Below are 26,833 nucleotides of genomic sequence, written 5' to 3' on the forward strand. Positions count from 1 at the left end.
TATAAAATTATTTTAAAAATACTTAAAACCTACTTTGACAGAGGGATGGAGACCACTGTCAAAGAGAGCTTCATTTTTGATGATGTTTCCCACCCCAGGCAACACTTTCTGATCCATTAGCACGTCACATAGCATCCGTCCTTTCTGCTTTTTCACTTCACTTTCTGCTCTGGAAAAACTAAATCTAGGTGAACACACATCTAATTCTTCCATCACTCTTATTCTCTGTTGGCTTTCTGTTGAGTTTCTAAAGAAAGGAATAGACAACACATTAATCATGGGCCTGGTTACAATCCACAGAGTGTCATTTTAAATGAGCTTGATATAAACCCTTTACATTAACCAGCATAGAAAAGTTCTATAGCCAAACAATGAAGATCCTATCAAACTATGTTATTTGAAGACTCTTTTAAATAACTTTTTAAAATTATAAACCACTTTTTAAAAATTTGTGTTTATTTTTTCATTTCCACATGTGACATCCCAAACCCAACTGCAGAGCCAACTTTGCAGTTTTGCAGCAGAAGCATTTTCTAACTTAATTTTTTACCTGATTTCTACTGATGAGTCAAAGAAACAAATCAGATCTTTGGTGAGCTGTACTTCAAAAACAGGAGAAACTCCATTCTTATTTTTAGACTCAAGTGGATTAATCACGAGGGAGCCTTTCATTCCAAAATGAATCCTGGAACAAAATCAAACCCATCTTTGAGCAGCAGAAAGTATACTGTGCATTACATTTTTGTTCTTCATTTATTGAAATATAAGCAAACAAATACCAGTCACAATAAACACTCAAGGGCACAAAATGATAGCTAATATCACATATTTTTTTTTGTTAATGGTTTTGCATCCTTATAAAACAAGATATGGCAATCATTTTTTCAACCCACAAATAAAATAACTTCCTAGAGAAATAATAAGACCCTGACAATAATTCCAAGAAAACATCCCCCCGTTCTCTTTTCTTGTCAGATGAAGTATCTTTTTTATTCACACAACAGTCGACTGTTTTCTCAGCCTTTTCTGAGATTCAAAGGCTTGGGGTGAGATAAGGCTAAATTTAAATTGCCTACCGTTGGTGTTTTTATGAATTCTACAAAGCTACAAACAGTCATATTTCTTAGTTCTAGCCACAGTGGATTGGAAATGTACCCATTCCAAAATGAGATCTATAGCTTAAGACACTTATTCTTTTTTACCCCTTCCCCTGCTTTGGGATAACACAATGAAACAATTTTTTACAAAATCTTTCAGATCAAAAGAAAAGAGAACAAGTCAAAATACCATTGTCTTAAATTCTTTCATATTCCTTCTACCTTCATATGTATTGGGAAGAGGGGATTTATAAATATTTACAGTTAACTTGAAAGCCACAGTGCAGTGATGAAAAATTCATAGCCTTTCAGTTTTTATAGGATTGATTAGCATGTCCAGTTAAAAAATAAAGAAAAAAAGTGGTTCTATGAGACTTCTGATGAAGAAGATCAGAAATGATTCTCAAGATGAAATATTGTATTCTGCCTTTCAAATCCTTCTCCTTATAGCTTTGTTGAGTTAATAAATATGGCTTTTTTGGCAGCAAATGTTACCGCTTTATGCTTCTAATTCCAAAGCACCATGTTATAGTAATGTACAAGGTTAACCAATCTAACTTTAAAAATGTGGGTTTTAAACTCTGTGTGCCCTACTATCAATCATATATGCATTTTACATGCCCCATAGTTCTTGACAGGAAAAATGTGTGCCTGTAAGTACTCTATAACTTAGCTTATGGAGGTTCAACCCCAGTGAAAGGTGTACAACTGTCATGCCCAGAAGCCATCATACCTAAAATCTTTGCAGCTGCATGGCTCATAAAGTGGATTCTAAATCATTTTCTATAATGAAACTGCATCCACATATAAAATCTCAAAGGTTAAGACCCAATTCAAAGGCAGGAGTAGTCTCAGTAAGAACCCTGGATCAAATACACATACATATACCTTTTTATGGTCTTACAAATCTATTTAGGGAGAAATGTGCATAAAAATAACTTCTTATAATTAACAAATTTTAGTTAATTTTTATGAAATAGCAAACTGTTGTGATAACCACGCCCCAAGAAAACAAATTTTGTTTATTGTTACATACCCTTTGTCTAAAACTAAGAAAAACTTAACAGTATCATGAAAATTTTCAAGGCATAGTAAATACCTGCACTGTTACTACACTTATCATACTGATGCCTTATAAACTAGGACAGACATCCTTATTGTACTTGCATTCAAGAGTCAGATTCGTTTTCCAGATTCCTCACTGTTATCAACCCAGTTTAGGAAAATTTGACTAGATCCTTATTTCTTGACATCTCAAGTTCCCTCCACCCCAATCCAACTGGTTTCTTGAGCTCATTCACTGTGCATAACATGACTGCCTACCCACAGTGGGCTCCAGGCCCCACCAGAGGCGGTCTCTGTCCCTTCCTCTGATCCCACACTTTTGACACAGTTGATTCAGGAATGGACATTTGAGTCAAGCTGGATTCATCAGAGTTCTCCTGACAAACTTATTTGGGACAGAGATCAGTTTCTTGTTAGGACTGGGAGACCTGGGAGATGGGAGCTGTCTGTGATATGATATTACTGACAGGGCACTGGGCACCAGAAAAGCCAAAGGAGGCCTGTAGACTGTAGAGAATTTCAGAGGAAGAGAATCACGGAATGCAGAGTCCTCATAGCATTTAGTCTTTGCTTCCAGTTCTACCTGAAGGCTGACTCCATTATCTTCAGGTATTAAAAGACACTCATATTCTGATAACAGATAATTATTAAAATTGTTTAAATTGAGCTGCTGCAACTTACAACCAACATTTTAATATGCAAATTGTGTCCAAACTAAAAGCTGAAGTGATAGTAAGAAAATTGTATATTTTCTCCAGTTACACATAAAACCATTACGGTAACTAAAATAGAAAATAAGTTACTGCTTCAAAACCTTATTTTTCATGAATTAAGAACTTGCAGATGTACAAGCTGGATTTAGAAAAGGCAGAAGAGCTAGAGATCAAATTGTCAACATTTGTTAGATTATAGAAAAAGAAAGATAATTTCAGAAAAACATCTACTTCTGCTTCATTGACTACGCTAAAGCCTCTGATTGTGTGGATGACAACAAACTATGGAAAATTCTTAAAGAGATAAGAATACAATACCACCTGATCTGCCTCCTGTGAAACCTGTATGCAGGTCAAGAAGCAACAGTTAGAATCAGACATGGAACAACTGACTGGTTCAAAATGGAGAAAGGGGTACATCAAGGCTGTATACTGTCATCCTGCTTATTTAACTTACGTTCAGAATACATCATGAGAAACGCTGGGCTGTATGACTCACAAGCTGGAATCAAGATTGCTGGGAGAAATATCAACAACTTCAGATATGCAGATGATACCACCCTAATGGCAGAAAGTGAAAAGGAACTAAGAGACTCCTGATGAAGGTTAAAGAGGAGAGTGAAAAGGCTGGCTTAAAACTCAACAATCAAAACACTAAGATCATGGAATCTAGTTCTATCACTTCATGGCAAATAGAAAGGGGAATAATGGAAACAGTGGAAAATTTTATTTTTTGGGGTTCTTAAATCACTGCAGTGATTGCACCATGAAATCAAAAGATGCTTAAACCTACGCAGCATATTAAAAAGCAGAGACATCACTTTGCCATCAAAGGTCCGTATAGACAAAGCGACAGTTCTTCCAGTAATTATGCATATGGATGTGAGAGCTGGATCATAAAGAAGGCTGAGCGCCAAAGAATTAATGCTTTCGAACTGCAGTGTTGGAGAAAACTCCTGAGAGTCCCGTGGACTGCAAGGAGATCAAACCAGTCAATCCTAAAGGAAATCAACCCTGAATATTCACTGGAAGGACTGATCCTAAAGCTGAAACTCCAATACTTTGACCACCTGATGGGAACAGCTGACTCACTGGAAAAGATCTTGATGCTGGGGAATACTGAGGGTAGGAGGAGAAGGGGATTAGCAGAGGCTGAGATGGTTGGATGGCATCACTGACTCAATGCACATGAGTTTGAGCAAACTTTGGGAGATAGTGAAGGACAGGGAAGCTTGGCTTGCTGTAAGTCCACGGGATCGCAGAGCCGGACACAACTTGGCAACTGAACAACAACCTATAGATACTTTAATGATCAGGTTTCTTAGATTGCAAGTGACAGAGACTCAACTCAAAAAGTTTAGGCATTAAGGGATATTTGGTAGCTCATGGGTCTTCCCAGGTGGCTTAGATGGTAAAGCATCTGCTTACAATGCAGGAGACCTGGGTTCAATCCCTGGGTTGGGAAGATCTCCTGGAGAAGGCAATGGCACCCCACTCCAGTACTCTTGCCTGGAAAATCCCATGGATGAAGGAGCCTGGTAGGCTACAGTCCATGGGGTCGCAGAGTCGGACACAACTGAGCAACTTTCTTTCACTTTTTACTTTCATGGCTCTTAGGAAGGCTGAAGAATCAAAGTGCAGGAAAGCTGGATCTCAGGGACAGAGGGAATAAGGGACGAAGATGCCTTGGGGACTCTGTTTTACAGAGACTGGCTGTATCTTCCATCACCTTGTCTTTCTGGACAAGCTAGTGGCCATGTACAAGTCCTAAGACCTCGCATCCCAGCTTCCCTCCATCACAGAGAGGCTAACTCTCCTCAGCTCCACCTGAGAAAGTTCACAAAAGAACTCAGACTGACCCAATCAATTGTGTTAGGAAAGAAACGCTAAATTCAACTTGAACTCTCCAGTTACTGTGGCCAGATAACCAGTTTCCAGAAGAAATGCTGTCCCCAAAAGTTAAGAGGGCAGACTGGACAAACAGAAGGTATTTACTACTCTAAAGTGTAAAATTTGGAGTCCTTATCACACTCCAACTTTTCCTAACATGTTATGTAACAGATTACAAAGCTACGTTTAAGCTGTAAAACGCTCTTATATGCAGCATATCATGGATTCCTTAAAGATTTTCCAGCAAGCTAAAAAAACTGTCACATTATCCTTTGCATTTCTCCAATAAATTACTAAATTACAAAACTGATAATGTGTAATGCTTCACTAAAATGGAAAAACCTCCAAAATATTTCAGATACAAGTTTTGGTCTCTGAGTATGTATGTAACTATTATTGTATGCATGTATGTAATAATTATTCATATAAACCACAAGTTAGAAATAGCAAATTCTTTTTGGAAAAGATACCCATTTAAAAATATATTTACATACAGGTTAATCCACAATATAAGCTGTATCATTTTGATTGAAAATAGCGGCTTGAAGGGTGGGTGAATAGATTTACAGATATACACACACACAGCATCGGCAATATATGCACCCACAGTTAGTAGATATTCTATTCAGTAGTGGGACTGTGAAAGTATACATTTATTCTTATTTGTTCATTATCCTTAGTTTGCTCTAATGAGTATATGATACATTATTTAACAAAAAGTTAAACATGGCTTTTTTTGTTACATATTAAAAGCTTCTAAAAAGTGTTTAGAAAGAGTATAGGTATTAATCACACATAACACAACTCTGTTCCTAAAATAAATGTATGTTAAATCATTTTTATTATTTTCTGGTACTGTTCCAAGTGCTTGACCACTTAGATACATCTTTTAGCAACAGAAATAGTCAGTATCTAATTTGTACCTTTCTGAAGGTACAGAGGGCTAGGCCTGTATTTCACTTTGACAACAAATGACTCCCAGGAAGACTCACAGCCTGACCTATAAGATGCATCAAAATCCAAGGGCAGTTTTAATTGTGAGATGCTGCCTATGGAGAGAATACTGTAAGTGATCATTAAGCACATTTCTGGCTATGGGCTTTCGAAAGAGCAGACCAGCCTGGTGAGGAGAAAACAGGTCAGAAGTGAAGACAACGTTCCTATCTCACACTCACAGACGTGCAGCCTCCTACAGGATCCCATTTCTCTGACACAGTCATTCATCCTCCTGAGAAGCTTAAGTCAGGAGAGCATTTCTGTAACTTGTGTTAAACTGTGAAAGGGAATACAGTTGAATTTAGGTTGCTTACTTCATATTCAAACAGCTGATCTGCCAATGACCTTGAATTGTCACATTAAATAGTATTTGAGGCTGCAGAAACTGCAAAGAAATAGGGACCATGCTGCTCCTCATCCATAAGCTGAGACGCATACCTGCCAGGGATGGTACTATGTCGCTGAATTTGAGCAAACAACTGCACTGGTTGAGAACTTCAGTGGACACCTACAGACAGCCTTTCACTGAGAAATGATTCCCCTTATCAGTCTAGGGGAGAAGACATGATAAAAACCTCCCTCTCATTCTACAGAAATAAATCTGCACCTCACACCAGAGAATCAATAACATATCAATGTTTTCAACTATCTCACATGGATCCCATTGCGTCCTTCTCTGTTCACAACAAAGAATTTTCAATCACATCAATCAATCTACTACCACAACAATGCAGCCTGCTCCTACATGAACTGAGAGGTTATGTGATGTTATCAATTCCAGACGAAGAAAAACCATGAAGGGACAGTGCTCTCCAAGGACAGCAGCTGCTGACAATGCAAGAACAACACGTCAAAGGAAAAGCAACTAGGTAAACTCTGAGGTACTCAAAACAAGCAAAAGATGAGATGCAATAAATAACAATCATGTAGTCATATTATCTATGACACTATTCATCTTCACAGGGTCCAACAGCAGAACTTTCAAGAAGGTGAAAACTGTTTAACATCTAAAAGAAAAATTTTTTAAAGTTTAAAGTTACAGTTTGTGATAGCTTAGGCTAAACTCCAAGAAGACAAAATTGACAGACGTATTATTTCATAGGACTTTTTCATGTTTTTTGCAAAAAACCAGATAGGTGACTACATACATTTCAACACCTTTATCACTAAGTCAACCTGTAAGTTAGCAACTAATTTCCATAAGCACTGTAAAACAGCAGAGAGCCGGTTACTTCTGTGGAAAGTTTTTGAAACGTACAGGTAAGCTTCCATTTCTGTACAAGCCTTTGGAGAAAGAACGAAGAGAGAAAAATATACAAATCTGGAGAGACATTCAAATCAAACTAGGAGGTGTCATAAAGAAAATGATGTCACTAATGCAATAAACATTTGGTAAAAACAAGAGGGGGAAAGGGCACCACCGGGAGTTTGGAGATGAGCGAAACAGAGATGCGTTGTTCTAACAACCTTTGGGAAACCTTGCCAGACTTTTTTTTTTTTTTTAAGAAATAAATTGACTAGCTCTCCAAGTAATGATGACATCACACTTTATTCTACTTGCTGCTTTCCACGATAATTTCAAAAATTTCAACCTCTTGTAGTAGAGCTCTCTTAAAAGTGGAGTACTTTCTCCGTGATTAAATGTGACATGTAGCAAACCGCAAGAAAAGCCTTCTGCAGATCTTTAAACATAGAGAGGCCAGAGGTATTGTACAGGTTTATCTTACCGTAAAGCTTTTGGCCCAAAGTACATGAAGAGCTCCTTCCCCAAAGTTTCCACACCACTGTAACCATGTCCATTAAACAGTCTCAAGAAATCCTGACTGGAATTTTTATTATTATTCAGTGCAGCAGCCTAGGAGAAAATACACATGTGTAAACACACAAACTTAAAACAAAAATCATAATTTAAATCTTAACATTTTTATATTACTCCATGCTCAGGTGCATCCCAATTAGAAGAATCATCTCCAATAAGTCGAGTAATGTAAATAGCTGTTTACATATATTTTGTTAAATTACTAGGCAGTTATTTAAAGAGAGAGAGGCCAAAAGAAAAAAAAAAAAATTAAGTGGAAAAAAAAGTCATTGGCACAGAATCAAAATGAATTTCTCCCAGGACTATACTGCTCTGTGCATGTGAAAATAAGGCACAGGGAAATGACATGAATGTTTTAAAGTTAAAAACTAGGGCACAGAGTCTTTCGTTTCCAAAGTACAGCCAAGGTCCTTGGAAGAGCATTCAGATAAAAACATCTAAATGTGGTAAAGAATAAAATAGGTAAAGAATATAGGTAAATAGTATATTTTGGTAAAGAATAAATTTTGACCTGTGATGATGAACTCATAAACCAGTAAGGAAGAAAAAGAGGGCAAAACCCAAGTAAAAGTGAGAGAGTACCCCAAAGGTAAGGAGCCAGATTTTATCAGAAAGGCATTTACTGGACATTCAGACATGAGACCTCCGGTTTTCATGGCTCTGTGGGACACAGAGGGTCAGAGGCAGGGCTCGGGTCCCCCTGGGGAGGGGACTCTGACTGCAGAGCTGCTCCTCTCCCGCTCCCCAACTGTAATGTTCAAAATAAAGGAAAAGGAAGCCCAGTACACCTTCCCCCATCAGCATGGAAACCAAACAACATATTGGTAGAATTACAACATATATACTGAACATTATAAAAAGGACCAAGGTAATTACAGACATAAAATATCAGGACTCCTGTGGGTGAAGGGAAGGAATGCATTGAGTTTACATATATCTGAGAAACCATGTCAACTAACCATTTTCTTTTTTAAAGAACTAAATCAACTAGCCTTCGAAGTAAAAATGCATAATGACAGAGAAAATGATGGCAGATATAAAGCTTTTCTCAGAAGCCAAGCTTCTGTGATTATATAGATATATATATGCTGTGATTATAAAACTATAAAACAGTTTAGATACTGTCTACGAACAAAAGGAGACAGTATGTCACTAGAGAAGAGTGGAGAAATAACTCCAGAAACAATGAAGAGACAGAGCCAAAACAAAAACAATGCCCAGTTGTGGATGTGACTGGTGATGGAAGTAAAATCCGATGCTGTAAAGAACAAGTTGCATAGGAATCTGGAATGCTAGGTCCATGAATCAAGGTAAATGGAAGTGATCAAACAGAAGATGGCAAGCGTGAACCTGGACATTTTAGGAATCAGTGAACTAAAATGAACTTGAATGGGTGAATTTAATTCAGATGACCAGTATATCTACTATGGTAGGCAAGAATCCCTCAGAAGAAATAGAGTAGCCCTCATAGTCAACAAAAGAGTCCAAACTGTAGTACTTGGGTGCACTCTCAAAAAACAACAAAATGATCTGCTTGTTTTCCAAGGCAAACCATTCAATAACACAGTAATCCAAGGCTATGCCCCAACCAGTAATGCTGAAGAAGCTGAAGCTGAATGGTTCTATGATGATTGACAAGGCTTTCTAGAACTAACACCAAAAGAAGATGACCTATTCATTATAGGGGACTGGAATGCAAAAGTAGAACATCAAGAGATACCTGGAGTAACAGATAAGTTTGGGCTTGGAATACAAAATGAAGCAGGGTAAAGACTACTAGAGTTCTGTCAAGAGAACACACTGGTCATAGCAAACACCCTCTTTCAACAAAACAAGAGACAACACTACACGTGGACATCATTGACCAGATGGTCAATACCCAAATCAGATTGATTACATTCTTTACAGCCAAAGATGGAGAAGCTGTATACAGTCAGTAAAAATAAGACTGAGAGCTGACTGTGACTCAGATCACGAACTCCTTATTGCCAAATTCAGACTTAAATTGAAGAAAGTAGGGGAAACCACTAGACCATTGAGGTATGACCTAAATCAAAACCCTTACGATTATATAGTGCAAGTGACAAATAGATTCAAGAGATTAGATCTGATAGACAGAGTGTCTGAAGAACTATGGACAGAGATTCATGACATTGTACAGAAGGCAGGGATCAAGACCATCCCCAAGAAAAGGAAATGAAAAAAGGCAAAATGGTTGACTGAGGAGGGCTTACAAATATCTGAGAAAAGAAGAGAAGCTAAAGACAAAGGAGCAAAGGAAAGATACACCCATCTGAATGCAGAGTTCCAAAGAATAGCAAGGAGAGATAAGAAAGCCTTCCTCAGTGATCAATGAAAAGAAATAGAGGAAAACAGTAGAATGGGAAAGACTAGAGATCTCGTCAAGAAAATTAGAGATATCAAGGGAACACTTCATGCAAAGATGGGAACAATAAAGAACAGAAGCAGTATGGACCTAACAGAAGCAGAAGATATTAAGGAACGGTAGCAAGAATACACAGAAGAACTATACAAAAAAGATCTTAATGACCTATATAACCACAATGGTGTGATCACTCACCTAGAGCCAGACATCCTGGAGTCTCACGTCAAGTGGCCCTTAGGAAGCATCACTATAAACAAAGCTAGTAGAGGTGATGGAATTCCAGCTGAGCTATTTCAAATCCTGAAAGATGATGCCGTCAAAGTGCTGCACTCAATATGCCAGCAAATTTGGAAATCTCAGCAGTGGCCACAGGACTGGAAAAGGTCAGTTTTCATTCCAGTCCCAAAGAAATGCAATGCCAAAGAATACTCAAAGTACCACACAATTGCACTCATCTCACACGCTAGTAAAGTAATGCTCAAAATTCTCCAAGCTAGGCTTCAGCAACACGTGAACCGAGAACTTCCAGATGTTCTGCTGCTGCTACATCGCTTTAGTCGTGTCCGACTCTGTGCGACCCCATAGACAGCAGCCCACCAGGCTCCACCGTCCCTGGGATTCTCCAGGCAAGAACACTGGTGGGTTGCCATTTCCTTCTCCACTGCATGAAAGTGAAAAGTGAAAGTGAAATTGCTCAGTTGTGTCCGACTCTAGCGACCCCCTGGACTGCAGCCTACCAGGCTCCTCCATCCATGAGATTGTCTAGGCAAAAGTACTGGAGCAGGGTGCCATTGCTTTCTCTGTCCAGATATTCAAACCTCCTTAGAAAAGGAAGAGGAACAAGAGATCAAATTGCCTGCCAACATCCTTTGGATCATAGAAAAACCAAGAGAGTTCCAGAAAAACATCTACTTCTGCTTCATTGACTATGCCAAAGCCTCTGACTGTGTGGATCACAACAAACTGTGCAAATTCTTAAAGAGATGGTGATACCAAACCACTTTACCTGACTCCTGAGAAATCTGTAGTAGGTCAAGAAACAAGTTAGAACCGGACATGGAACAAAAGACTAGTTCCAAATTGGGAAAGGAGTACCTCAAGGTTGTATATTGTCACCCTGCTTATTTAACTTCTATGCAGAGTACATCATGTGAAATGCTGGGCGGGATGAAGTATAAGCTGGAATCAAGACTATGGGAGAAATATCAATAACCTCAGATATGCAGATGATACCACTCTAGTGGCAGAAAGCAAAGAGGAACTGAAGAGCCTCTTGATGAAAGTGAAAGAGGAGAGTGGAAAAGTTGGCTTAAAGCTCAACATTCACAAAACTAAGATTATGGCATCCAGTTCCATCACTTCATGGCAAATAGATTGGGAAACAGTGGAAACAGTAACAGACTTTATTTTCTTGGGCTCCAAAATCACTGCAGATGGTGACTGCAGCAATGAAATTAAAAGACGCCTGCTCCTTGGAAGAAAAGTTATGAGCAACCTAGATAGCATATTAAAAAGCAGAGACATTACTTTGCAACAAAGGTCATCTAGTCAAACCTATGGTTTTTCCAGTAATCATGTATGGATGTGAGACCCGGACCAAAAAGAAAGCTGAGCGCTAAAGAATTGATGCTTTTGAACTGTGGTGTTGGAGAAGACTCTTGAGAGCCCCTTGGACTGCAAGGAGATCCAACTAGTCCATCCTAAAGGAAATCAGTCCTGTGGAAGGACTGATGTTGAAGCTGAAACTCCAATACTTTGGCCACCTGATGGGAAGAACTGACTCATTTGAAAAGACCCTGATGCTGGCAAAGATTGAAGGCATGAGGAGAAGAGGACGACAGGATGAGATGTTTGGATGGCATCACTAACTCAATGGACATGAGTCTGACCAAGTTCCAGGAGTTGGTGATGGACAGGGAAGCCTGGGGTGCTGCATTCCATGGGATCACAAAGAGTTGGATAAACTCTAGCACCAATCAGTGGTTATGAGGTACTGGCACAGCAAGCCTGAGTACTCAGTGAGAGAAAAACATTCTTTCACATTTGCCTTATTTTTATAAATAAATCACTTAGAACCCTAAACTGAGAAGCACCAAGAATTTGAAATTTTTCTACTGAACAAGACTTTTTGCTGTCTCTTGCATACACTTCAAACCAAGTGTACATTATGACAGCAGTTTTGAGGTGAGTTTCCATGACAACCAATTAGTAGTTAAAAATTCTCATAAATTAGCCCAGAGACTTTGAAGATAATGATTAATAGAGCAGATATATATCAGTTTTGAATAACCTTTGCCTCAACATAGGCTAGGTTTTATATTTTTCAGGATTTTGACCTTTTAAACCTTCCTTTTCTAAATTAATGGTTCGGGGGCCTGTGTGTCTGTCACTCTAGAGCCAAAAGCCTCTTATCTCTCCCAGTATCCTTTACTAGCAACTGGTTTTAACCATGTCCTCTGAAGTCCTCTGACTTTTGTTTGGGTTTCCAGTGAAGAAGGTTGGTGGGAATCTGGCCCTGGTTCACACACACAGCCCTGGACACCACAGCAGCATCCCCCACTTTTTGGTTAGGAGATAATGTGCTATGACTGTCACCCCAGTGTTTGCATCTTCCTTTAAGCTTTACAAGTTAAATCTAAAACCCATCATCTATCCCATATGCAGGAAAAGATCACCATGCCAGTCCGCACACCCTTCGCCCTGCCTTGAACCTAGGATACTTCCTTTCTGGGACATACAGAACCCTCACAGCCTGCGCTTGATTCCCTTGTGAGGGAGTTTCTCCCTGTTCCAGGTTGAGTGCACATCCCTATGTTTCACTAAGCACCTGTGTGCACCATGACCCCAGTGTTCAGACCTCCTTTTCTCTCCTTGATCTGGCTTTACCAAGTTCTGTAATGGCTCCTGGCAGAGACAGAGACGACAACCTTGAAACAGACAGTGGTATCACCATATCTAATAAAATAGTAAATGGGTTCCTAATGTCTCCCTGAACGGAGAAGGCAATGGCACCCCACTCCAGTACTCTTGCCTGGAAAATCCCATGGACGGAGGAGCCTGGTAGGCTGCAGTCCAGGGGGTCGCTAAGAGTCGGACACGACTGAGTGACTTCACTTTCACTTTTCACTTTCATGCACTGGAGAAGGAAATGGCAACCCACTCCAGTGTTCTTGCCTGGAGAATCCCAGGGACGGGGGAGCCTGGTGGGCTGCCGTCTATGGGGTTGCACAGAGTCGGACACGACCGAAGTGACTTAGCAGCAGCAATGTCTCCTGGGAAGTCTGCTCACAGAACTAAATTAACCATTTTGCAAGAACTTAACACCATTTAGTTTAAAATTCTCAGCCAACAGCTACCACAGTTCATGTCACTCACTTGGCTGTCTACGACTTTGACATCCTCTAAGGATAAAGATGGCAGGTGGCATCTGGACACACACCCTCCACATAAAAAATGTACCATTCAGGGCTGTTGAACTGGATTTATTCATTTTAGAAAAGCTTGTTGACTTTCTACTATGTGTGAGGCCTTGCGAGGCCTTATTCTAGATATCTAAAAACCAGATCATATTCTGGGGAAAGCTTCCCACTCTGTAAGGATAACTGCTCACTGTTCAATGACTAGACTGGGCCATCTAAAACTTCCCCATTATCAAAACACCCAGATGTAATTCAACAGTAACACATCATTGGGTTTTGTTATAATTAGCTAAACAAAATCTCTGAGTACAATTCATATCGAAAATGTTTGTGCCACTTATTCTTAAACCACTGTAATGTCCATTTCAGAAGGTATAAATTAAAAGAAACCATAAAACCCTGGGGACGGGGGAAGTATGGGTTCTTAATGAAAACCTCCACTTTTTCTTGCTCAAAGTTAAATGCCAGGGTTCCTAATAATGTCTATTAGGAAGAAATCCAAATCTAGCTTATCCTGATTTTTATCCTCGATTTTCCCTGGGAAATTTCTAACTCTGTGCTAAATATTCCTATTAGTTCCTGCAGTCCTGAGGGCGTTTGGTTCCATGTGTAGCTAACGGAGAGCACAGCTGAAATGCCCTCTAGATGAAGACTGAGGGGCAGATTAAAAAAAGAGCTTTTCCATATAGTATTAATCTGTTAAGACACCACAGGCTGTCCTGGAGTATGCATCTACATGCTGTCCAATTACTGCCAACCATCAGAGGTTTTAGGAAGTCTATTGGATCTGACCATGGGAAATGTCTCTCCAGCCAAAGGAGGATTCAGCAGAAGGCCCTCCCAAATGTTAGGGCTCCTGGACCACTTATTAACAAGACAAAGAGGAGCATGTGCCCTTAGACATAAATTGCTTGTACATAGGAGGATGAGTCAAAAAAACACAAATGTTAATATACTTAAAATGCATGACACCAGTAAGTCTCTTCACACAACTGTCCACGAGAAGTGAATCATGGTGTCCTGATGGACAGAGCCGCAAGGAACCAGAAGCCAAATCTTCACAGGTGTGCTGGTTTTGTTCTCTAGTCTCTATAATCAAAAATAACACAGAATAGGACACCAAAAACAGAATGTGGAAAGGGATGATATTAAAGTCTCTACAAATACTGAAAAAAGATGTTTGGGGCCTGATGAAGGTGAAGGTGACTATGACAATACAGACGTCAGCAGAGGGCAGGTGGGGAATGATCACAGGTGGAGAGGCCAGAAACAGAGAGACCTGACACCATCCGATGCCTTCTGTGGCACAAGCCTGCTCCAGCTCCAGACGCCGCGAGCCCTTGGCTCAACTGTGTGTCAGAATTAGTTTTTTAATACTTGATGAGGTGCTTGGGAATTAAAAAGACATGTTAGCATAACCTCTTCCCTGCTCACATACACGGTTTGTCACTCGCTATACACTCCAGTACACTTGCTGGGACTAGAATTTCCCTGTCTGGGAAGCAGAATCATCTTGAGGCTTTCTACCTGCCAAACCCAGCACAGGGCTTTCTACAACCACTGTGCTGGCACTTACCGACTGAACAAGTGTCTGTGACTCGTGTTTCTCCCTTATTTGTCTGTGAGCTCCTTGTTGACAGCAGCTATGGTGTTTCCTTATCCCTGGGCGCTTCACACGATGCCTGGAGCTCAGGAAACATCTGTGGGATGAACCAGATCCCTCCCTCCTGCCCTCTTGGTATTCCCCACCCATCATCCCCATCTTGCTATACCTTTCCCAAGGTTTCTTGGCAAAAACTTCTGTTCCACCAATGGTTTAAGCTCCTTTGAGAATTATTAACATCCTAGTCTCTTATTTTCTAATTATCTTCAAAGAAATGAGGCTTAAATATAGGAGTACCAAGTTACTACCAAAAGCTAGATGGATGTAAAATATTATAGTTAATCAGAATTTTCCATTAAGTAAAAAGAACTTTATGGGAAAGTTTAGGATTTCAGCAAGCAGTCCCAGCCTGCCCTGGTTTTTACTTAAGATGTTTACTTAGCATTTAAATGGCTGCTTTAAAAACATCTATTCTAATACCTTATTTGGGTTCTGAGGGAGATGATACAAATTGTCTATCATGTGGGCACTTGACCCAAATCACCTGATCCCCAGTACACTATCATTTCTAAAATAATCTGCTCTAGAGAATATACTCCAGGAAAAATAAAAATTTCAACTTATAACTGACCATCTCAAGCACCTGCATACATTTTTAACTGTTTTTTTTTTCTTTTAAAACACCATTTGAGGGATAAATTCTTATGTACCAGTGATGGTTTGTTCCATTTATTTTGAGAGCTCTTATGTACAAATGGGGCAAGGCTTTTGCAATAAACCTAAGAATTACAAGAGACTCACTTGCCCTACCTGTAGAACCTGGGGTTATCACCTCTTCATACAACATTCAACAGCCCATGCAAATTCAAAAATTATTCCCACATGCCTATTATCTTTGCTGTAACTGTACACAATTATCCAATATATACCTGACTTTCTCATTTTGACCGTTATAAACTTGTTACTGTATTATCTGAACATTTCATTCTTTTTTTTCCCCCTGAAATAAGAGAAGAAAATATCCTTTGCCATAATTTTAAGTATGATTGAGAAGGGTTCACCTTCCCATTTTCAAGTGGCTTAATAATAGGAAATCATCAAAACAACATATATCTTTGGAGACAGCACATGATTTATTGTGCTGATTACCATTTATCCTGCCTATCCATGGGTGAATAAGGAAGATGAACTTTTCAGAACAGAATAAGACTTTTCCACAGATAAATGGTTCAACTCTAGTGCAGTTACATATTTCCCCTAGAGAGGAAAAATATATCATATTTATAATCACAGTCTCTCCTTTTTGTCCCCCACATGCTTTTTACCCTCAATACAACAATACTTTTAGTAATCACAAACCACTTATCTATCCATTTAAACTATCAAAAAAACCTAACTTTAAAATGGTCTCTAAGCCCCCCAAAAGAGGTCTTTACATAAAAATCTGTTCTTCAATTTTGTAAGAGCAGAGGCTGTTACACTTACTTACACTAAGCACTTACTCTGAGGCTAAATGTTTTATACACAATATGATTACACCAAAAGATTCAGATCAGATCAGTCGCTCAGTAGTGTCTGACTCTTTGCGACCCCATGAATCACAGCACGCCAGGCCTCCCTGTCCATCACCAACTCCCGGAGATCACTCAGACTCACGTCCATCGAGTCAGTGATGCCATCCAGCCATCTCATCCTCTGTCATCCCCTTCTCCTCCTGCCCCCAATCCCTCCCAGCATCAGAGTCTTTTCCAATGAGTCAACTCTTCGCATGAGGTGGCCAAAGTACTGGAGTTTCAGCTTTAGCATCATTCCTTCCAAAGAAATCCCAGGGCTGATCTCCTTCAGAAAGGACTGGTTGGATCTCCTTGCAGTCCAAGGGACTCTCAAGAGTCTTCTCCAACACCATAGTTCAAAAGCATCAATTCTTCGGCGCTCACCCTTCTTCACAGTCCAACTCTCACATCCATACATGACCACAGGAAAAACCATAGCCTTGACTAGACGGACCTTTATTGGCAAAGTAATGTCTCTGCTTTTGAATATGCTATCTAGGTTGGTCATAACTTTCCTTCCAAGGAGTAAGCGTCTTTTAATTTCATGGCTGCAGTCACCATCTGCAGTGATTTTGGAGCTCAGAAAAATAAAGTCTGCCACTATTTTCACAACTATTTCCCATGAAGTGGTGGGACCGGATGCCATGATCTTCGTTTTCTGAATGTTGAGCTTTAAGCCAACTTTTTCACTCTCCTCTTTCACTTTCATCAAGAGGCTCTTTAGTCCCTCTTCACTTTCTGCCATAAGGGTGGTGTCATCTGCATATCTGAGCTTATTGATATTTCTCTCGGCAATCTTGATTCCAGCTTGTGTTTCTTCCAGTCCAGCGTTTCTCATGATGTACTCTGCATATAAGTTAAATAAACAGGGTGACAATATACAGCCTTGATGTACTCCTTTTCCTATTTGGAACCAGTCTGTTGTTCCATGTCCAGTTCTAACTGTTGCTTCCTGACCTGCATACAAATTTCTCAAGAGGCAGATCAGGTGGTCTGGTATTCCCATCTCTTGAAGAATTTTCCACAGTTTATTGTGATCCACACAGTCAAAGGCTTTGGCATAGTCAATAAAGGAGAAATAGATGTTTTTCTGGAACTCTCTTGCTTTTTCTATGATCCAGCAGATGTTGGCAATTTGATCTCTGGTTCCTCTGCCTTTTCTAAAACCAGCTTGAACATCAGGAAGTTCACGGTTCACATATTGCTGAAGACTGGCTTGGAGAATTTTGGGCATTACCCCTTCATAAAGTCATCACCAGATAGGTGGGTCTGGTGAGAAAGCCCTGATCTGGGAGAAAAAGGAACAATTACCAGGACATTTACTGCAGCTCAGACAGTAAAGAATCTGCCTGCAATGCAGGAGACCTGGGTTCGATCTTTGGGTCAGGAAGATCCCTGGAGAAGGGAATGGCGATGCACTCTAGTACTCTTGCCTGGAGAATCCCATTGACGGAGGAGCCTGGAGGGCAGGCAACAGTCCACAGAGTCACAAAGAGTCGACACAACTGAGTGACTAACACTACTATTACTTCTTATTTTGCTAGGCACTAAGCTAAGAGTTTTGTGTGTCCTATAATCTGATTCTGACCAAATAGGCAAAGATGTGAGTATAAGCAACATAGGAGCTGGAATTCAAAAATCAAGATGATCAGATGTTTTCTCTATGTCATCCCCAACACTTTAGGGTTCACTAAAAGCTCCAATGGCTGTGGAGAATCATCTCCCTGAGTTTCCTTAACCGTTCTCCGTTCACTCTTGCTCCATGACTCCATGTAATGCTGAATGCTGGTAGCAATGATCCTGAGTCATTAAGATGAAACCATTACCCAGATCCATGGAAGAATGTACGCAAATACTATTATGCATGTTATATACAAGTTAAAAAACCTCTTTCTAGATTTAAACGAATAAGCTTCATTTAGCTAGAAAATTAATCTCTGTGGATAAGCTCATTCCTTCATATAATGGCAATCAAATGAATTATGAATTCCACTTCCTCCACTACAAAGAGAAAGGAGGGAGGGAAACTTTTATTATGTGGCTTCATTATTTTCGTGTAATAGAAATTTCCATTTAACATGCATAACAAAATATACACTCATAGAGAAAGATTCCAAATTGAATTTATTTTAAAATCTTTCATCAAAACTATTTTTGCACTATTTAAAACTTTGCTCTTCTCCATCCATTCAAATGTTTACTAAATAACTCAGACACTGTGAAGAGCATATCAAGATGAGTAAGAATAGCTAGCATATTATATACATATATCAAACCTTAAGGAGAGAGAGTAACCAGAGAATTATGTTTCAAATGAAATGAATGCTTATAAACTCTGTTTCAGATTCTGTTTTGTGAAAGGAAACTGAAAACATATGCAGATTACACACCGATATCACCAAAATATTGTATCCACCCAACAATTAAAATCGAAGGATTGACTCTTCACAGCTCATTAAGCAGACATATTCATTTATATTCCAGTGTTGTTTCTTACCATAAGGTTCCAAAAGCTCCAGCAGAGTTTTATGTGATGTGCTTACAGAGTTGCATAATTTTATGCTGACAAGACAGTGGATCAAAACTCAGAAGTGATGTAACGCATGGACGACTAGCAAACGCTGGGCTTCTATGGCTAGGCTTTCTTCTTCAAAATGGGGGTCACTTGTCACAAGGAGACATGCCTTAGAACACGTTCTCCATGAACTTCAAACTTGAGCCAAGAGGACGACTACAGGCCACAGTAGCTGATTCATTACAACAGTAGCTACACAGGTGGGGTTCTTCTTTTTGGTACAATGATTATCTGGAGTTTAACTCATTTATTTTAAATGCCCAATTAGTATTTATTTATCTCTCCTTTGTACTTTTTCATGTTTACTGCAATATAAAGAAGACCAAATGCAGTTATTATTTTTCAACTGCTGCCTTGTGAAATCTAACGATTTCAAGTCAGTAGCAGAAACCTTTAAATAGTTTTAATGCTCAGGTATAAAGGTCTTGGAAACATGGGATGACCTATTTAAGTAGTGATCATGCCAGAGATCTGTGACAACCTACCACATTTTGATGAAATTTACTATAGGGCTTCCCTGGTGGTTCAATCGGTAAAGAATCTGCCCACAGTGTGGGGGACCCGGGTTCAATCCCTGGGTCGGGAAGATCCCCTGGAAAAGGGAATGGCTACCCATTCTAGTATTCCTGCCTGGAGAATTCCATGGACAGAGGAGCCTGGTGGGATCTCAAAAAAGTCAGACATGATTGAGCGACTAACACTATGGATTCAATGCCCCTCTAAAATGCAAAGACCCTTCATGTTTACAAAGATTATTATTTCTTTAGATCAAGGGCCCATAAAGTGAAGCTATGGCAAAACATTTAGAATATTCCCAATGATAAAGGGATTATTAATTCCATATTGATTTTCACAAAGGGGTTATTCATTTCATATTGATTTTCAAAGCCAGTTCCCATAGAACAAGATTTTTGATTCCAAATCATAAAGACCTATTCCAACTTTTAATACCTTTTTATGTCAAAGTATTAAATATAGTAATGTTCAGTGATTGCTTCCAAGTGATATTATTAATTGCCCAACCACTGACGAAGCATCTACATTATGTTATCAGGTTGCACTGTGAATATGGGAATGGAAGCCATTAGCATTACCAAAGTAGGTAAGCCAACTGGCTAAACTGAACAGAAGTAAAAATGGTGGCAGATCAGCCAAAAACTTAATGTCTCACTTCTCTAACTAATAAGTAGTCACCACTATATGCTGAGCAGTATGGTATTCTTGCCAAAATGAATCAAAGGTTATAAAAGGTTTCCTACTGAACCTTTTATAACTGAGGGGAACTATGGTTGAAAGTGTAGGCTTTGGAGTTTGAAAGAAGGGAGATTAAACCTGGTTCAGCCCTTCCTAGTCATGTGATACCGGGCAACTTAACTGTTTTAAACTCACTTCAAGCTTCACATTCCTTATCTGTAGAATCAGGTTAATCCTTTATCATGGGGTTATTATTTTTTATAATGAAATGATATATAACAGTTCTTCAAAAGCACTTTATGCCTTGGAACTGAAGATGATCATAAATGGAAAGGAAATGTTCATGCTGGTCTGGCCTAAAGACCAATGAGGTAATGTCTATTTAAAACATTAAATGGGATTCTCAAGGAAATAAGTTAATCTGACTCATCTTGTATCCTCGGGAGCTAGTAATAGCTTAAAACTTAATACAGAATATATTACTGTTTAATGATGTAAATTACGATATCTGTAACATATTCATGCCATATCCATTATCACACTCTATTCCCTTAACTTCCAAAACAGCAATTCTGTTCCCTTCTCTTCATTTCTGTCACAAGCCCCCTCCTCTGTGCTCCAGGCAGCCTTCTCGGATTCCTGTAATCCTCACCTGAGAAGGCAGCACGTACCCTGGCTTTCTGCCAGTCTTATAATTTTCCTTTGCAAGGAGAATGATCTTTCAAAGTGTCACTGGATCTTAACACCCTTCAAAGACCCCCATTATTCCAGAATGAGTAGAGTCCCTACAAAGTTCTGCAAAGATTCCCAGGATCTGACTTCGACCAGCAATCTCAATTTTGTCTTATTTCAAACCACGTTCCCTGTATCTCATCATCCCCTTTCCAGCCATACCAGATTTCTTTCAGTCTCTTTTCCTTTGCTATTGCCTGCAGTGTTCCGCCTGCCAACCTTCAGTTCAGATCTAAGTATCTCCTCACCCTGCACATCTCAGCTTAATTGTTATTTTCTCAGCAAAGCAATCCCTGAACTTCCTGTAAGTTCTCATGGAACCATGTATCTTTACTTTAGAGAATTTATCAACTTATATTTCTTTCTGTTTTTACCTAATGAATGTCTATGTATCTTCCCAACTAAAGAATAGCCTCCACAAGGGGAAGTGTTAGTTTCTGTTACTGAGGTTCCTTGAGTATTCAAAATTCTGTTGAATGAGTGATTTTTCTATAAACATTAATACTCTTAAGAGACTACTCAGGATTCATCTCTGTGGTATCCTGAAATGATTTTGAAAGAAACACTATAATAAAAGAACAGGTACAGAGTACTAGCTGACATATAGTCAAAATAAATAAAACACAAGGGCAGTTGGAAGGAGATGCAAAAATTACTCTTTGTCCAAGTTTGAAAATGTATTTACTCAGACTTAGAACTTCATTTCTTTCAAGTTGTAAGCATATGCTAATTTCATAGCAAGCAACTCTTTCTTACAAGACCAAAGGCTATGATGAAGCTTTGCAGGAGAAATTGAAATACAGTGCAATAATGCATGCATTCATGAAATACAATCATCCGTACATCTGAAGGGCTTTTAAGGCACGAGGTTTAATCAGAATATTTTCAGTACAAGTTCTAAGTTCTTACAAAATGAAAATCACACCACCTGCAATGCATGCCTGAGTGGCAAGAAGCTGTGCTACAACTTCCTTTAAAAAGAAATAAATTCGCTTAAGGGATCCAAAATGGCTCTGCCCCTTCATTAGATGGCAATATTGAGTTGAGTGGACAGGGTGGTGCTAAATCCTCTGTGTGAAATGTTAAGATTATATATTAGTTGTAATACATTTTCAGTTGCAGAATATTAGGCAGGCGAGAAGCTAGAATTTTATCCTACAATCTTACTGCTTTTAAAACGTGAAAAACAAACAAACAAACAAACAAAAACAGAGGTTGCAGGCATCTGATAATATTAACAGCAGAAAATGCAGCTATGGACAGAAGGAAACCATCTTTTGCTGGGTTGTAAAGAAGCTAAGCAAGGTGGCATGGAATAAAACACCTTCCATCACTTCCCACCTGGGCATCTCCAATGCGGCCTTAACTCGGCGGTCCAGCAACCAACACTCAACCACGCAGGCGCACTTGTAGGGCATTCTCCCTCAGGTGAGGTCAAGGTATGTGTTAGGAAAGGCGAGGCCCAGGAAGCCTTGTGGAGAAGGAAATGACAACCCACTCCAGGATTCTTGCCTGGGCACTCCCGTGGACAGAGGAGCCTGGTGGGGGGCTGTCCACGGGGTCGCACAGAGTCGGACACGACTGAAGTGACTTAGCAGCAGCAGCAGGAAGCCTTGACCAGAGCTAAGGCACTTTGGACCCTGGAAACCCGATGGGCTTTTTGTTCTATCTCCCGCTGCTGGTCCCCCAGCGAGACACGGAAGCTGCTCACCTGTGAGGAGCCCACAGGCCCGGAGGCGGCGGGCGGCGAGCCGGGCCCACCCAGGCCCTGCAGCGCGCGGCCCCGCACGTCAGTCACCGCCTGGCCCGGGCGCACACGCGCCCGAATCTTCTCTCCATTTAGAGTACAACCCGGGCCTTCCACCATCGCCCGGGCCCGTGCTGCGCCGCACTAAGCTGCAAAGCCAGCCCAGAAAACTGCCGCGTAACTTCATCTCAGCGGAGGTACTTAGCTCCTCCGAGATTCAAATCTCGCGCGCTCCTGGCCCCGCCCCGGCCCCGCCTCTCCAGCCGCACCCTCCCCCAACTCTTCCCGCGGGCCCGGCTTCTCGGCGCAGGCGCAGTGGCCCAGCCTTCGGGCCCAGACGCGGGGCTGCAATAGAAAGGAAAGAATTGTTGCTGCTCACTCACCACCCTGCCCTGGGGGTCGAACTGTGCATCCTCAGAAGCTCCAATTTTGCTTTCTTTGCTTTGAGGTTTTGCCCTTGTCCTTGAGCTGCATGGTACACGCACGTTTTGTGACCTGATTCTCTTATTCTTCCCGAAGTCCCGAGGTAGCCTGGCAGGCCTCAGGTTTCTGCAGGCCCTCCTCGGGCTTGGGTGGGCGCAGAGGGACTCAGGGGAAGGTTTTTACAACAAGCAGCTTTTACTTTTCTCCTATAGGTTTAGCATGTCTTAGAAAACGTGACCTAATATGCCGAGTATATCTTAGTGTCTGTTAAAATCCTCTTCATTTTTTGATACCTGAGCTAAGCAAGATTCTACAAAAATGCATGCAAATATTCTGTTTTGGGATGTCCGAGATGAGCACCATTTGAAATTGCTTTGTAAAAAGGCAGCTCTGTATAAATTTGAGGCAATGCATGAAAGAGAAAGTCGCTCAGTTGTGTCCGACTCTTTGTGACCCCATGGATTGTAGTCTACCACACTCCTCCATCCATGGGATTTTCCAGGCAAGGGTACTGGTGTGGGTTGCCATTTCCTTCTCCAGAGGATCTTCCTGACCCGGGGATCGAACCCAGGTCTCCTGCATTGTAGGCAGATGCCTTACCATCTGAGCCACCAGGGAAGTCCTTATATATCTGTAACCTCACATTTTTCAATGTTAATAAATATATCAGGATGCATGATCAGAAGTTAATCAGAAATCCTGAATATTAATAATTTCACGCAAACGCCCTCCTTGAAAGGAAACATTCAGAGGAACACACATTAAAATAAAAACATAAGAGACTGCTGATGATAGAAACTGCAGCCATTATTAAAAAATCAAAAAGTAAGTAAAATTAATGAATGTGACTATTAATTTCCAGACTTTTGCAAAGGTAGAGTATATTTTTAGAAGGCCTGCAGCTTTTTAAATTCCATGAAAGTGAAGTCACTTGGTCGTGTCCGACTCTTTGCGACCCGTGGACTGGAGCCCACAAAGCTCCTCTGTCCATGGGATTCTCCAGCCAAGAATACTGGAGTGGGTTGCCATTAAATTTCATGGTCCTACACCATTATGGTAATCCACCTAGAATTCACCTGTCCTGATAATATCGATACACAGCTTCCCTAGTGATGCCCAGTCACGTCCAGGCCCTTGGGGAAGCCTCCACTTTCACATTAATGACAGGATTTGGGAAGTGTAATGGGCTGGATCATTTATTATATTAAGTGAAAACAGTTAAACAACTCTGACAGAGTGGGTATCAGGCACTATTATAAGGGCTTTCCATGTGCTATCTCAATCATCCTTTTAATCACTCTAGGAGATTAGAATGTTACTAATACCATCTCCCAAATATGCAGGAGTAAACTGAGGCATAGAGAAGTTAAAAACTTTTTTTTTCAGGTCCCCAGAGCTAGGAAGAGGCAGAGCTGGGATTTCAATGCAGGCAGTCTGGCTTTGGGGTACACAATCTTAATCCTCTCCTGCCTCCTAGGAAGTAAGAAATGTTGAACATCCCACTGAGAATAACAGACATCACTTCTACAACTAGTTGCTCTAGAAGGATGCAGGATCTCTCCAGCCCTCATCCTGTTAATTCCCTCCTCTTTCCAAGCACACTGGTTCCCTGTGTGTGTGTGGGTGGGGGATGGGGGCGGCAGGGACAACTCTGGAAGCCATTGCTGATGCCAAAATGCAAAGATGCTACTGTGACAAGTCTGATTGCCAAGCACATATCCAGTCAGTGCTTTAAGTAACATAAGAGGCAATGCATAGTTTTTCAAATGTACACAATGTTGCACACACGAAAATATATAATGACTCTATGCTGCTGCTGCTAAGTCGCTTCAGTCGTGTCCGACCCTGTGCGACCTCATAGATGGCAGCCCACCAGGCTCCCCCGTCCCTGGAATTCTCCAGGCAAGAACACTGGAGTGGGTTGCCATTTCCTTCTCCATACAAATTTTTAAATAATGAAAAATCTAATCCTTTTTGAAAATTAAAATATAGCATATTAAAACACAACATCAGTTTATCAATAATTTAGTAAGCATATCACAGCTGTCGTTAAACCAGAAGAATATATATACTAAAGATTTAAATTAAAAAATTGTAAAAGTAATGTCTTTCTCTCTGTAGGGAGAGATTAGTCATCAAAAGTTAGCTGGATCAGGCTCAGGATTCTTTGTACTTACTTGTTTAATTACTGTTTATGCTTCTAGGTCAGGTTACAAGATAGTCAAGGAAGAATCCTATTCCCTAACAACCCAAATTCAGTCATGATTTCTGCCCTTTGATGGAAGACAGTCTTCATATGCCCACGCTCAGGGGCAGCGGCCAAGAGGAGCTATCCCACGCTCAAGCTCAGGGGCTGTGGCCGAGAGGAGCTATCCCACGTCCAAGGTAAGGAACAGCGGCTGCACTTTGCTGGAGCAGCCGTGAAAAGATACCCCACGTCAAAGGTAAGAGAAGCCTAAGAAAGACAGTAAGCGCTGAGAGAGGGCATCAGAGGGCAGACAGTCTGAAACCACAATCACAGACACCTAGCCAATCTGATCACATGGACCACAGCCTTGTCTAACTCAATGAAACTAAGCCATGCCATGTGGGGACACCCAAGATGGATGGGTCATGGTGGAGAGGTCTGACAGAATGTGGTCCACTGGAGAAGGGAATGGCAAACCACTTCAGTATTCTTGCCTTGAGAACCCCATGAACAGTATGAAAAGGCAAAAAGATAGGACACTGAAAGATGAACTCCCCGGGTCAGTATGTGCCCAATATGCTACTGGAGATCAGTGGAGAAATAATTCCAGAAAGAATGAAGGGATGGAGCCAAAGCAAAAACAACACCCAGTTGTGGATGGGACTGGTCATAGAAGCAAGGACCAATGCTGTAAAGAGCAATATTGCATAGGAACCCAGAATGTTAGGTCCACGAATCAAAGCAAATTGGAAGTGGTCAAACAGGAGATGGCAAGAGTGAATGCCGACATTCTAGGAATCAGTGAACTAAGATGGACTGGAATGGGTGAATTTAACTCAGATGACCATTATATCTACTATCATGGGCAGGAATCCCTTAGAAGAAATGGAGTAGCCATCATAGTCAACAAAAGGGTCTGAAATGCAGTACTTGGATGCAATCTCAAAAGCCACAGAATGATCTCTGTTCGATTCTAAGGTAAACCATTCAATATCACGGTAATCCAAGTCTATGCCCTGACCAGTAATGCTAAGAAGCTGAAGTTGAATGGTTCTATGAAGACCTCCAAGACCTTTTAGAACTAACACCCCCAAAAAATGTCCTTTTCATTATAGGGGACTGGAGTGCAAAAGTAGGAAGACAAGAAACACCTTGAGTAACAGGCAAATTTGGCCTTGGAGTACAGAATGAAGCAGGGCAAAGGCTAATAGAGTTTTGCCAAAAGAACCCACTGGTCATAGCAAACACCCTCTTCCATCAACGCAAGAAAGATTCTACACATGGACATCACCAGATGGTCAACACCGAAATCAGATTGATTATATTCTTTGCAGCCAAAGATGGAGAAGCTCTATACAGTCAACAAAACCAAGCCCGGGAGCTGACTGTGGCTCAGATCATGAACTCTTTATTGCCAAATTCAGACTGAAATT

The 26,833-nt window shown here is 40.5% G+C and overlaps 1 protein-coding gene across 3 annotated transcripts in view; it reads right to left on the reverse strand.

The window, feature by feature from the left end:
* Positions 1-23,001, reverse strand: part of NEIL3 (nei like DNA glycosylase 3) — a 46,511-nt gene extending 23,510 nt beyond the window's left edge. For all 3 annotated transcript variants that reach the window (XM_055567464.1, XM_055567463.1, XM_055567462.1), the window contains exons 1-4: positions 22,754-23,001; positions 7,489-7,616; positions 551-685; positions 34-247 (exon numbers count right to left, since the gene is read on the reverse strand). In XM_055567464.1, coding sequence (XP_055423439.1) covers positions 34-247; positions 551-685; positions 7,489-7,616; positions 22,754-22,909 — 633 coding nt within the window. In that variant the 5' untranslated portion in view covers positions 22,910-23,001. The remainder of the gene's footprint in view (positions 1-33; positions 248-550; positions 686-7,488; positions 7,617-22,753) is intronic.
* Between the last annotated feature and the right edge of the window lie 3,832 nt (positions 23,002-26,833).

Source organism: Bubalus kerabau, chromosome 2 (genome assembly GCF_029407905.1).
Source record: "Bubalus kerabau isolate K-KA32 ecotype Philippines breed swamp buffalo chromosome 2, PCC_UOA_SB_1v2, whole genome shotgun sequence".
In the NCBI taxonomy this organism is placed as follows: Eukaryota; Metazoa; Chordata; class Mammalia; order Artiodactyla; family Bovidae; genus Bubalus; species Bubalus kerabau.